Genomic DNA, 13,628 nt, shown 5'->3' on the forward strand with positions numbered 1-13,628 from the left:
AAATACCTGTAATCTCCCTCGGCGGCCATCTTGCAATTTTGCATATGCACTTGGTTGTTCCGTCAGTATTTTTGGATTATGGACGACAGTACTGCATGAGTCGTTTTGGCTTTTATTCAGGATGTTCGTAACTCTCTTTTTTGATGGTTTGTGTGAATGTCCCAGTTTGAAATGCTTTGTGAAATTTGCTGAAGTTCCGTTCGTTCTAAATGTATATCGAGTATCGGTTGTCATTCTAGTGGGAATGGAAATATTCAGCGAATTAACATTTCAAATCTCAAACATGTGATTGCAAACTTTTGAGAACTGCAAGGATGTTCGAACGATTTTGGAGGAATCGATAAGAATAGCTTTATGGTGACTTTAGCTTTTAAAGCTAATCTTTGGAAACATGTGCGCGAAAGTTTGGCGCGTCGTACATTTGTAGTTTATATTTTAGTTGGAAGAACAAAGAACGCAGTTTGGCATAACATTGAAGCAAATTGACAGCTGACATTGTGTTAACGTTTTAAGCTTTGTGTGTAAAGTGTTGTATCCATAATTAGTATTTTACTGTGGAGAACACAAAAGTTTTGTCTTTAGTGAAGTTCGGGAAGCTTTGAAGTTTGCAGGATACAGAAGTAAGCAATAAGAAGGTGAAACTAATTTTTATAGGATTGACTTAACAGTAACAAAATTCCATTGTTTTGTAATGTTGTATGAATGATTGCAGGACGCAGATTTGTTGGTGCCAATATAATTAGCAATGGATTTAACAGCTGTTGACGCAAGTAATATTGGTAATTATATCCCATTTATTATTGTAGTTGGTAATGTACTGTAGTACTAGCACATTCTTTGTATCTCCTCCCTCGTTTTCTCCATTACTCACATGATTTTAAGTTTTATAACCACCTGTATTTTTGCCTTGATATTAACTGCACCAGTACTGTCTTTATAAAATCTTAGACTAGACAATGCTGTTTAATGCGAAAGGTTGTTTCGAGTAGTTCTAACTAGCGACCATCCAGCAATTGTCAGGACGTGGTGAGCTGTATAGTATGGTTGGTGAACAGATATCTTTACCAGTTTGCAAATGATGTTTCTTCTGTTTCGAGAGTGTTGAATTATTTAATGATGCATCAGCATATGGTAATATTCTACTAAGGCTGTATATTTGTGAGACCTTATGGGCACATTAATGAATTGCTACGTTTGCGAAATCTGTAGGGGAGGGTGGTGAGTTTAACTGTTGTTGCTGTCCAGTAAGAGGGAAAGAAAGATTTTTCACCGAAATAACTTTTATTTTGGTAAGTGAATCCAATTATTTTTACATATTATTTCTGTAAGAAATAATGCTGGTAACTATTTCCTATAAAAGTTCATACTTTAAGGCATAAAGTATAACTGAAAATAAATGCTAATTGTACATTAGGGAGCATTCAGAAGCAATTTTGTTTACTTGTGTCTTATGGGGAGACTTGATCCTCAAGAACTTGGTGAGACTTGTCCAGGGATCAAGTGTCCCTGTTCAAATGTTTCCCAAAGATTTGTTTTCCTGGTATCACATTATTGTAAAACATACAAACCCCAACAAATGATGATATATAGACATTTTATTGTAATACAATGCTTTGAAATATACAATATGGGTGAAAATGAAACTTAGGTCTAATAAATTAAAACAAAAAGTATCATAATTTTGCTTTATATTGCATAACTATGGGTCTTACATATAAAAGGAAAAGGGAGTCAAAGCTAGGAAAAAAAATTGACTCTAGAAATATGGAACTTGCAGTAAGGCGTGCCTTGGGGGAAAAAGTTTCCGAGGAGCATCGAAGGAATTTAAAGTCCCACTAATGACCTTAAAACGTTATGTTAGGAAGCAGTTAAGTCAAGATACTGAAATTTCTTATTCTTCTACCTACAACAAGTCTCAGGTGTTTTCAACTGAGGAGGAAATTCTTTATGTGAATACTTGAAAACGGCAAGCAAATTACTCCATGGTCTGAGTGCAAAAAGTGTGCGTGCATTTGCATATCAATTTTCTTCTGAAAATAAAAAGAAAATTCCTGAAAATTGGAAGAAAGAGGGCAAAGCTGGAAATGACTGGTTCCGAGATTTCATGAGAAGGCACCCTGAACTTTCTCTTCGTACACCAGAAGGAACCAGTATAAGCAGAGGACGCAGCTTTAATAAACACAATGTTAGACAGTTTTTTGATAATCTTCGCCAGATTATCACTAGGGAAGTTCTTGGACCAGAATCTATTTGGAACATAGATGAAACGGGTCTTACTACAGTTCACAAACCAGGAAAAATAGTGGGTATAAGAGGAGAGAAACAGGTAGGAAAAGTGACTTCTGCCGAGAGAGGTGAACTTGTGACAGCATGTTGTGCAATAAATGCTATAGGAGGCCACATCCCACCTTTCATGATCTTTCCACGTGTGAACTGGTAGGATAGGGTGCTGCATGGAGCTCCTCCTGGAACCAGTGGTTTGACTCATTCCAGCGGTTGGATGACAGCTGATAATTTTGTTTTATTTTTAAAACATTTTCATAAATATGTAAAATGCAGTGCGCAACACGAAGCACTTATCATGGACAATCATGATAGTCATAATAGTTTGGAATCCTTACATTTTGAAAAAGAAAATGGAATTACTCTTTTGACAAGTCCTCCCCATACATCCCATAAAATGCAGCCCACTGATAAGTCAGTGTATGGTCCACTGAAGGCATATTAAAATTCTGCTGCAGGAGACTGGATGACAGCGCATCCAGGGAAATCTATCTGTATCTATGGTATCTCCGATATTTTTGGTAGAGCTTTTTCTAAAGCTTTTACACCCAGCTACGTGATTAGTGGTTTTCGGGTTTCAGGCATATGGCTGTGGAAGTCTGTGATTCTCCAAAAGAGTTTGTTTCAGTATCAACACCTTCATCTTCCGGAATTAGACCTAGCCCTATTGGATACAGATCGTTTGAAGATATCAGACCACACCCTAAGGCAGCAGCTCACACTACAACTAGACGAGGAAGGAAACGAGCATGTACTGCAATCCTAACAAAAACACCGGTAAAAGAAGAGTAACAAATATAACTAAAAATAAATGAGACTTTTGTTACAAGTGCACGTAGAGTTGCAAGCCTCTTACAGTATTTCATTTCTGTTACTGACAGCTTAGGGTTTTCAGGTTCGTTGAACAGTGCAGTGGCGTATGAGATCAGTCTTTATAAATAACCTCAGTAAAATGGAAATTACACTCATCCATCATAAAATCCTTAAAATCTACGTATTCTAGTATAATATGTTTTCCTGTCTTGGTATTCTGTATTCTGACTTTTTCCTGCATTTTGTTCTGGTACATTCTGATTGATTTGGTTATACTACCTCACTTTATATATTGTATCTCTTGTCTATTTACTATTTATAAAACTATTGTAATATTGTGCGTATAACTCCTGCATATAATTTTGTTTATATTTTGTAATTTGATGTTGTCTATTGCTTCTGTAAGATTATTATTTTAGAGGCTACTGGCATTTTCTGGTGACCTGTCATAAGCTTTTGACTGTGTGACCCACACCATTCTCTTACGTAAATTAGAATGTTACAGTCGCCAGCAGTGCTGCAAAATTGTTTGTCTTAACAAAGGGTGTAGTTACGATGTACTTGTACAGTAAGCAGTTAGTCTTAATCTGATTGGGAATTAATTACATGTGGTGGTCCTCAAGGTTCCATATTGTGTCCATTGCTTTTTCTTGTGTACATTAATGACCTCTCATCTGTTTCATTGCCAGATGCTAAATTTGTTTTGTTTGCAGATGATGCAAACACTGCAGTAAGTTGCAAGTCAAGTACAAATTTAGAAATAGGGGCTAATCAAATTTTCATTGACATTAATAAATGGTTTAAAGCTAATTCACTCTCATTAAACTTTGAAAAGACCCACTATATGCTGTTCAGAACCTGTAAGAGATTTTTCTCCAGTGTGTGTAACACATGAAGACAAGCAGATTGAAGAGGTTGACAGTGTTAAATTTCTGCGATTACAACTCGATTATAAATTCAGTTGGGAAGGGCATACCACAGAATTGCTTAAGCACGTAAACATTTCTGTATTTGCAATGAGAATGATGTCAGATGTAGGAGATATAAATATAATAAAACACTTATATACATCGCTCACTTTCATTCTGTTATGTCATACAGGATCATATTTTGGGGCAACTTATCAAACCGAACATAAGTTTTTAGTGGCAAAAGCGTGTAATGAGAATCATTTGTGGTGTACGTTCGAGAACATCCTGCGGAAACCTGTTCAAGGAACTTTGTACTCTTAACTACAACTTCTCGGTATATTTATTCCTTTATGAAATTTGTTGCGAGTAATATCTCTATTTACTGCCAGTAGCTCGATATATAGTATCAATACTACGAATAAGAATCTACATAAAGACCTAAAATCACTTACCTTGGTCCAAAAAGGGGTCCAGTATTCAGGAACACACATTTTCAATAAATTGCCAGCAACCATTAAAAACTTGGATTCAGATAATAGACAACTCCTTCTACTCTATAGATGATTATCTTAACAGAGACTGTTGAGCAAGCTTTAGTAAAAATGCCTGTCTGATTTCAGTTTTGACAGCACTTTGTCACAGCAGTCAAGATTAGGTATTTTGTTATGGCTGCATAACAATGTTTCATTCTGATAGTGTATTAATTCTGTAAATATTAGCTTTTCCAGTTTACTGTATTGTATTCACCTAGTTTGACAGTCTCCTATCAAATGATCATTGTAGTAAGTATTACTTTAGATGTTCTATTATACTTTCTGACGTTTTCTACACCCACGAGAATTGTCTCATCTTTTGGGTCTATTGTACAAGAACTGGACCTAATCTAATCAATTAATATTAAACTTATCACAGACATCAGCATGTGTTGAAATGCATATGACAATTCTTAGACTATTGTAGCCACGTATCATTAAACATAGATGTTTAGAGCACGTCTGTGCAAATCATTTTACTGCACTGAAGATTTTCCCAAGTCAGATTTTATGTTAAACATAATTTGTTAGGAATAATACATACATCTATTGCTTCTAATATTATGTATGACTTAATAAGTTTAGTAGGTGCTATCCCCAGTTTGAATGAAATGGTGAACAGATGTTCCTGTGAAATACAACCAAAACTGTTTGAATTTTGAGTTCAAAATACAGAAAACCAAAAGTTTTAGAAATGTCTGTGTTAACTACAAAGTTGAATCTAATAGTTATGTGTGGGGAATAGTTGGATTATGTAAAACATTTTTCTCGGCGTTCTATTAATATAGGAAGTGTCTTTTATATTTTTTGTACTACTTATTGGCAAAGGTGGGATGAAAAAATCAGTCCTAACAATTTTTCAACCATTTTTTTGGCTTCAGTTTCTGAAACATGGTTTGTTTGAAGAATGCTCCAATAAAATTTTTGTTATGACTGCTGGCAGGATATTGAAAATATGATCCTTAGTAATGGGTATCTTTCAGTACCAAAGTTGTGTTCTGCCTCTCAGAACATTGCCATTCAATATATGAGGAAATGTGTGAAAGTGGAGTGGAATGAACATGCCTGAAGCTAACGTTTTGGCTTGGTGTGATTATAGTGCATTTAAGATTAGTTGCGACTTCTGGCAGTTGAGTATACAGTGAATGGTGGTAGTGTCGGTGCCAGTGGGTGCTGAACGTTGACCTGTCAAGCTTGCTTGACTGCCTGAACAACCAGTCGACCTAACTGCAATCTTATCAAACGATCGTAAAGAAATTATTCGCGAATAAGCTCCGATTATTGCACATGTTATACCTTTATTCGTTAGCTTTATGATGAACTGCCTATCATTTCGTTGATGGTCACAGTTAATGTGATATTTCAATGTTAGGGAAAGTACAGTAACAAATTCTTAGTTATTAGTGAAAAATATGAGTAGCCACGAATTTGCATCTGGTGTGTTAGATTATATGTAGCTGCATATGAAATTTAGATAATATATTGAACTGTTCTTTAAAATTGGAAGGATATCGCTGTCCGTCTCCAATGTCAAGAAAATGGAATGTATGTAAAGCACTCCATCATGAACAAGCACACCAGTGAAAAAGCCAGTATAAAATATTAATAAATCCCTTGTATCTCATAAATGGTTTGTGATACCAAGATTTTGGCAGATGATACCACTCAAAGAGGAGAGTATTTTGCCGAATAAGAGATATGGGTCATTCCATGCCAAGTGGTCTAGAGGCTCCCACATGACCCTCATGGATTTTGATGAAATTTTGTATAAACATTCCCACATGTCCTCAATGTACACTGGTAAAGTTTCAGTTTCAGAAATTCAATACTTTCGGAGATACAGTCACTTGTTCAAGACCATAGCACAGCTTTCTATAGTGCTTCCTTGAATTTTCAACAACTTTGAGATGAGATATCTCTGTAAGTATTTGCATGAAAGAAATAAAACGTGGCCATCTTATACAACTTTTAGAGCTCTTTAAAGTAAAATATTAAGAAAAGGATTTCTGAGCAATTTTCATATAGATAATTTGAAGCAAAGTTGGGCGAAAAATAGCTGTTAAAAAAAATGCGAACTTTAGTTTTTTAAATCTCCAAAAGTAATTGTGGGATGTACGTGAAACTTTGCACACCATAACTCACCAACACAAGGTCTTAGAATATAAAATTTCATTCTCCTATTGCTTTCCATTATTTCACAAATCTAGGGTGAAGTTGCCGATTTTTCAAAAAGTGCTAAAAATGGGTATGTTTATTAAAATTTTTCAAAAAAGTGTTTTCTCCAAACTCTTCTGAACTATGATCATTAGAAAGAGCATATTCTAAACTATCTAGAAAAGTGGATTTGGTTTTGCAATGCAAGCATACAAGGCCCTAAAAAGTAGCATCATCAAAGAGGCGCACTGGAAGTTTGAACACATTTTTCTGGCACTCAAATTATACCTGAAATATTTTATTTTGCCTTATACATGTTTATTAATGTCTGAAATAAGAAGTCCTGATGAATAGGACCTAGCTTAAGTCCGAATAGCAAAAGAATAAAAATAGAAACAATGTTATTTCTTAATTGTCACCCCCCCCCCCCCCAAACTCTCTCTCTCTCTCTCTCTCTCTCTCTCTCTCTCTCTCTCTCTCGAGTTCGACACTTTTTGACACACACACACACACACACACACACACACACACACACACACACACACACACACAATTATTATTAAGAATGAATGTAAATCGTAAAATTGATTTGCATAATCATCTGATTATTAGTGGCCTGTTTAATGAACAACACCAGCTTACTGATGGAAAAGAAGTGAATAAATGAGTTGCTGTGGTCCATGGTGGCTTAACCACTGCCAGTTTCATTTCACCTCAGAAAACCAGTATTCCCATTGCCGTAAGTGCCACGCCCGATAGCTTAGCAACAAAAGCCACGGGTGGGTTTCTTTACCACAGGATCCCAAGCCTGATAAGGTTTTTTTTTTACACAGGTTGATAAGCCTGATAGTAAAATTATTTAAGTGCCCTGTGTAAAATTAGAAGGCACTCTTCGGTAACTTAAGATTGTTTCCTCTAACCTATTTCAATTTTTGATATGCTACATTAATTTTCTGATGAATATCAAGAGGAATGGTGTATTGCCGGCCAGACGAATTTACTGATGGAGCTGGAATAACTGCAATAATGTGGTGTTCCGGAACCCAGCACTTGTCACTTCTTGGTGGCCAATAAAATGAATTTGCTGGAACATGTGGGTGCATAAAGTTTATTAATGCATCCCTTTGCTCTGTGGAGGTCTTACAGATATTCCCAATCCACCACATGTTTTCATAGATGCATGCAACACATTGTCCTGGATGGAGAGCAGACATTAATATGCCTCCTTCATTACTGTGACCCATTTTAGCTAGAAAAGATGAACAATCATTTGAAACTCTGCTGACCTGAATTGTTGTTTCATCAATATGTAAAAAGCGATGATTTTCTCTAGTGCCTGCTACAGTTTGTCCAAGTTTAAACCTCTCTTCTTGTGACACAATATTTTTTTCAGTTTCATCTTTACTGACGAAAACAAATTTAATTCCACTAATGTTTTCAGAGCAGAAGTGAAACAGATCTAGGGGAGTAAGAATTTGTCCATTAAGTGGCCGTTGCAAGCTTGCTCTCGCTGCTAACCGCTTTGTTGTACCTCCAATCCCATCACAAGGTGATTTCCCGTGACTAGTAGCAAAAAAATTCCACTCGACTGTCATTCCAAAATCACTCTTATGATAGCACAAATTTACGAAATTGTTGAAATTTTTATATTGAGCACTGGAGCCATCACTAAAATAATGAATGTGGGATATCTGTGCAAACCGTGCTTTTATATATTTGATGAGCTCCTTAATAAAAACGTGAACTGTAATAGTGTCATGCCGCAAACAATCACTGATAATGCAAAAACTTAAAGATTCTACTTTCTCATTTTGACGAAAGTAGATAATAAATGAAAGAATTGTTGCTTGACTATTGTCCCAGTGGAAGCCTTGCACAGCATCCTGAATGATAAAAGAATAATTTTCTGCAAAATCCATTAGGACAACAAGCTCTTCGTCTTTCAGATGACATTTAAGGCCTTTAAGATGCAAGCTTTGATGCTTGGCAATGTAATGATGGCATGACAGACTCCATATTTTATTTTTTACATTGTCAATAAATTCATCCACTACCATTTGCTTCGTGTCCAGTGTGGTCTGATCGGTATGTATCCATTGCTTAAACACAATAACTTCCTGTGGCTCATGATCTAGGAAATAGCTGGCAATTTCAGATGCTATAGCTTCGGGCCCAGGACACCTTTCACAGCGATATGTAGCGTGCACTGTTTAGAGTTCAAACTGCAAACTGCCTTGCTGAGAATCTCCTTATTTTCACGTATACCAACTCCGCTAAGCATAAGCTTAACATTTTGGTGAATTGCACAGATGCAAACTGCATGCATTCCAGCTGATCCTATTGTTACACACCATTTGGGTCTAAGTTCACAAAACTTTGAGAACCCTGTTTCTGGACCATTTATATTCTTATAGATAACATACATTGCAAAGTAACAATCTTTTCTGCATGTATGTCTTTCTATCTAAAAGTCTAACTGAAACACTATCTTTTTTTCCAGGGCACACCCTACTATACTCATCATCTTCAAAAAAATTTCGCACTCTACTAGCAACTTCCTGCTGGTAATTTCCTGCTTTGCCTATTTTTGGGGAGAGCCAGAATGCCCTTCTCTGTCTTAAGCTTCCGAGCATTCTTCACCGTTCTTTCGGACACACTGAACTGAGCTGCTGTTTGTCTGACTGTCCAACTTACAGGTGCCAAGGTTAAAATTTGCATCTGTTCTTTATGAATTGCATTCTGCATCTTGGCTTCCAGTTCAGTCAGCAAATGTGCATAGTCGGCAGTTTCCACCTTCCTTAATATCACTAGCATCTTCAATTTGTCGGTTTACTCCCACTGCATTTACAATTCTGTTTTTAATCACATTTTGAGCCTTTTGAATTTTCTTCTTCACATATTGGGGCTTATCTCTGTAGCTTACTGTTCTCTTCAGGGGTGAAATACCGATAGACAGTAAGCTACTATTTAATTCTTCTTTTGGTGTAAAGTCCTCATCAGAATGTGATGATGAGGCTGATAAAGCTTCGTCCAAGTGTTTGTTTAAGGTAGTCCTGCAAGCTGGACAAATTTTCTGACCTGGCTTTATGTTATTAACAAGCTGCTTCTTCAACATATCAGAAGCCTTATTAGCTGTTTCAGTATCAAGAATGCGAATTCCTGCCTTAACATTAGATTCACCTTCCCAAAGGGATTGAAGCATTTTTTTTGTAACCTCTCATATTGTGTCAATAACAGGGCTGTAGGCAAACTTGAGGGGTATTGTCCAGCTTTGCATCAGAACGTCGGACCAACAACTCTTTTTCCTCATCACTAAAATCTGCAAACCATTTTAAAGCAACTTTTTTGGCAAAGAAAGTGACATGACATTTTGTTCCACTATCTCCTTGCCCAACTGAGCAGGAAGGTATGCTGTTCCCTTCTGCATCTATCTCTAATCAGTAACTAAATAATGTATTTGGCCTCTAAGTGCACATTATAATCTGCTTAAATTTCAGACAAATTGCTACTGAATGAAATTATACACAATGTATAATACCAACGAAAAAATCTAATAACAGATATATGCTATAAAAGACACAATGAAAACATTTGATGGTCTTATGAATCACTTAACAAGCCACACTCAGTCAAGAGAACCCACTCACTATGCTGCACACACACCACTGAAATACTGATTGTTCAAACAAGGCTCACAATAATGAAACAATCTGATTGTTGAAGTAATTGTTGCCATTATATTTTCTATAAACAGTGAATCTTGTGAATTTTCTCTGTGAAACTAGTGGTTACGTATTTACCAAGGTAGTAGGCTACATTTAAGTGTGATTAAAACTCTTAGATGTTTAATCAACCAATTTCACATGTTTCCTTAATAAATTCACAGGTTACAACACCTAGGTATTAAAATCTCTGCAATATTGATTGATAAATTTACATCACTTGATGCATGATTCAAGCAAATCGATTCTTTTTTGGAAAAATGTTTTATACAACTGAATCAAAAAATTAGGTCTCCATTTTCCACCTGTAAATATTTACAATTTTGAGGAGTACAAAAAATATGAAGCTACTATTCAATGAATAGTCTCTCTCTCTCTCTCTCTCTTTTACTAATGAGAAGAGTTTTATGCAGATGAACACTTACGACTGTCTATTTACCAGATCTTTTTATTTCAATTATTCAAGGCACTAATAAACATTTATTAGGCATAATAAAAGGTTTCAGGTATAATTTGAGTGCCAGAAAAAATGTGTTCAAACTTCCAGTGCGCCTCTTTGATGATGCTACTTTTTAGGGCCTTATATGCTTGCATTGCAAAACCAAATCCACTTTTCTAGATAGTTTAGAATATGCTCTTTCTAATGACCATAGTTCAGAAGAGTTTGGAGAAAACACTGTTTTGAAAAAATTTAATAAACATACCCATTTTTAGCACTTTTTGAAAAATCGGCAACTTCATCCTAGATTAGTGAAATAATGGAAAGCAATAGGAGAATGAAATTTTATATTCTAAGACCTTGTGTTGGTGAGTTATGGTGTGCAAAGTTTCATGTACATCCCACAATTACTTTTGGAGATTTAAAAAGCTAAAGTTCGCATTTTTTTTTTAAACAGCTATTTTTTCGCCCAACTTTGCTTCAAATTATCTATATGAAAATTGCTCAGAAATCCTTTTCTTAATATTTTACTTTAAAGAGCTCTAAAAGTTGTATAAGATGGCCAAGTTTTATTTCTTTCATGCAAATACTTACAGAGATAACTCATCTCAAAGTTGCTGAAAATTCAAGGAAGCACTATAGAAAGCTGTGCTATGGTCTTAAACAAGTGACTGTATCTCCGAAAGTATTGAATTTCTGAAACTGAAACTTTACCAGTGTACATTGAGAACACGTGCGAATGTTCATACAAAATTTCATTAATATCCATGATGGTCATGTGGGAACATTTCTCGATATTAGACCACTTGGCACGGAATTGCCCATATGTGAAACTTCCATATCTGCCGCGATACTCAACAGTTTTTTAGATAAAATAATGTAACATTTTAGGACCATTAGTAGCTGGTGAAACAAGATTTGCCGTGGGTTTTGCAACAGTACAAGTGAAGAAGTTAAAAGTTTGTTTTAATCTTGAGAATGGGCTTTCTCATAACTATTGACATATCCTGCTCTCAGTTGTTAGTTTAATGACACTGTTTTAGGATCCTGTTAAAATTTCAGCTGCATTAAATGGTAGTGCACAGCTCTGCTGTGTTCAGACATGGCACAAGTGAATTACTTATTACTCAAAACTTATCATACTCCTTCGTGAATACATGTCTCATTAGCCACATTACTCTTAACCTAGGCTCGTATATTCTCAGTCAGATTTAAATGAGTATGATATGGAGGAAACCTGATCTATGCCCTTTAGCACTGGCCAGTTCATTTACCTGGCAGAGTGGAGTTTTTGGCTTGTGCAGAAGTTCCATTAACTCTGCCTTACACAAGTTGTGTTCACCTTTATCAAACGGAACATCTCTTTGCCGTCCGGAGTTGCCGAGCGGTTCTAGGCGCTACAGTCTGAAACCGCATGACCGCTACGGTCACGGGTTTGCCCCGGGCATGGATGTGTGTGATGTCCTTGGGTTAGTTAAGTTTAAGTAGTTCTAAGTTATAGGGGAGACATTTGAACCATTTCTGAACATTTCTTTGTACCCAAAGCAAAATATTCACTTTCCTTCATGCGTTGTTGAAGCTTTATGCATCACATCAGAGTGGAACGGTGCATTGTCCATTACTATTGGGGTCATTCCATATCAATTCAACCAGTTTGAGAAAATGTTCCAGCTGATAGTCTCAGATTTGGCTGAAATTTAGCACTCCAATGCTACCAAGTGTGGTACACTCATGTACAAAATTTTAAAGTTTCCCTGTCAATTAGTTCCAGAATTATGTCTTGTGAAAGAAGGTGGTGTGACCCAGAAATTGCTACCCGCATCTGGCAATCTATCTTCAGACCCAACTTCAGGTCTTCAATAACTTTGGAACTATTCCACAGAGTCCAGTGAATATTTTACAACCCAGTAACATCCACTTAGAGAACACACTCTATGAATCAAAACACCAACATATTTCTGAGGGAAAATAAAGAATTCCAAAATGTGATTAAAAAAAAGTAATACGTTAAAAGGTACATATTGTAGGTGCCCTCTATGCCAAATATAATTCGCTCAAAAAGGGTATAAACTTTTTTTTGTGGTAAGCTTAATGGGGCCTAAACACACACAGAACTCATCATACCCATATGTCACACAAACAGTTACATGCAGATGAAAATACAAAGATTTGAAAAATTACCTGAAAAACATGGATTTTTCTAAGTGTGGTAGCACAAAAGGGACAAGTGATATCGAAGCCAAATTTCAAACACTCAATAAGTAGACCATAATATAATATGTGGCACAGTTTCAAATTGTTATTGCAAGGCATTTGTGTACAATAAAAGTTGACAGATTTGTATTTGGTTACGTTTCTTTTAACACGATTTAGCAAGTAATAGTGATGATGCAGACAGCTTGTTTCAGATAAAGCTGCAGCAATTGTTGGGAACCATTAGGCAACAAAAGTTAAACAATGGTAGTTTTCAGGGACAGAATGAGTCATTGCTAGGCAGGAACAACAGAGGAAACAAGCAACAATTACGGGTTACTCATGTTTTTAAGATACTAGTTCAGACTGGTCAGTACTGTTGTGGAAAGTCAGTATGGAGGCGGAAGAGTGTACTAGTGGTGCTTTTGTTCAAACAAGTTGCAGTATTGGTAGAGCACAAGCATCTGAATGTCATAAAACAACATATGGAACAAAATGTGGCATTCGCTTTGTATTGTATGAACTGGATGAATCGGACCAAGATTTGTTGCTATGGAGATCCGGGATACACCCTGTGGGC

General features: G+C 36.2%; 1 protein-coding gene across 1 annotated transcript in view; it reads left to right on the forward strand.

Moving 5' to 3' along the window:
• Positions 1–374: 374 nt before the first annotated feature.
• LOC124802952 (lymphoid-specific helicase-like) overlaps positions 375–13,628 on the forward strand; it is a 149,930-nt gene continuing 136,676 nt past the window's right edge. The window contains 2 exon segments of the mRNA XM_047264041.1: positions 375–620; positions 713–779. Coding sequence (XP_047119997.1) covers positions 746–779 — 34 coding nt within the window. The 5' untranslated portion in view covers positions 375–620; positions 713–745.

Source organism: Schistocerca piceifrons, chromosome 6 (assembly GCF_021461385.2).
Source record: "Schistocerca piceifrons isolate TAMUIC-IGC-003096 chromosome 6, iqSchPice1.1, whole genome shotgun sequence".
Classification (NCBI taxonomy): Eukaryota; Metazoa; Arthropoda; class Insecta; order Orthoptera; family Acrididae; genus Schistocerca; species Schistocerca piceifrons.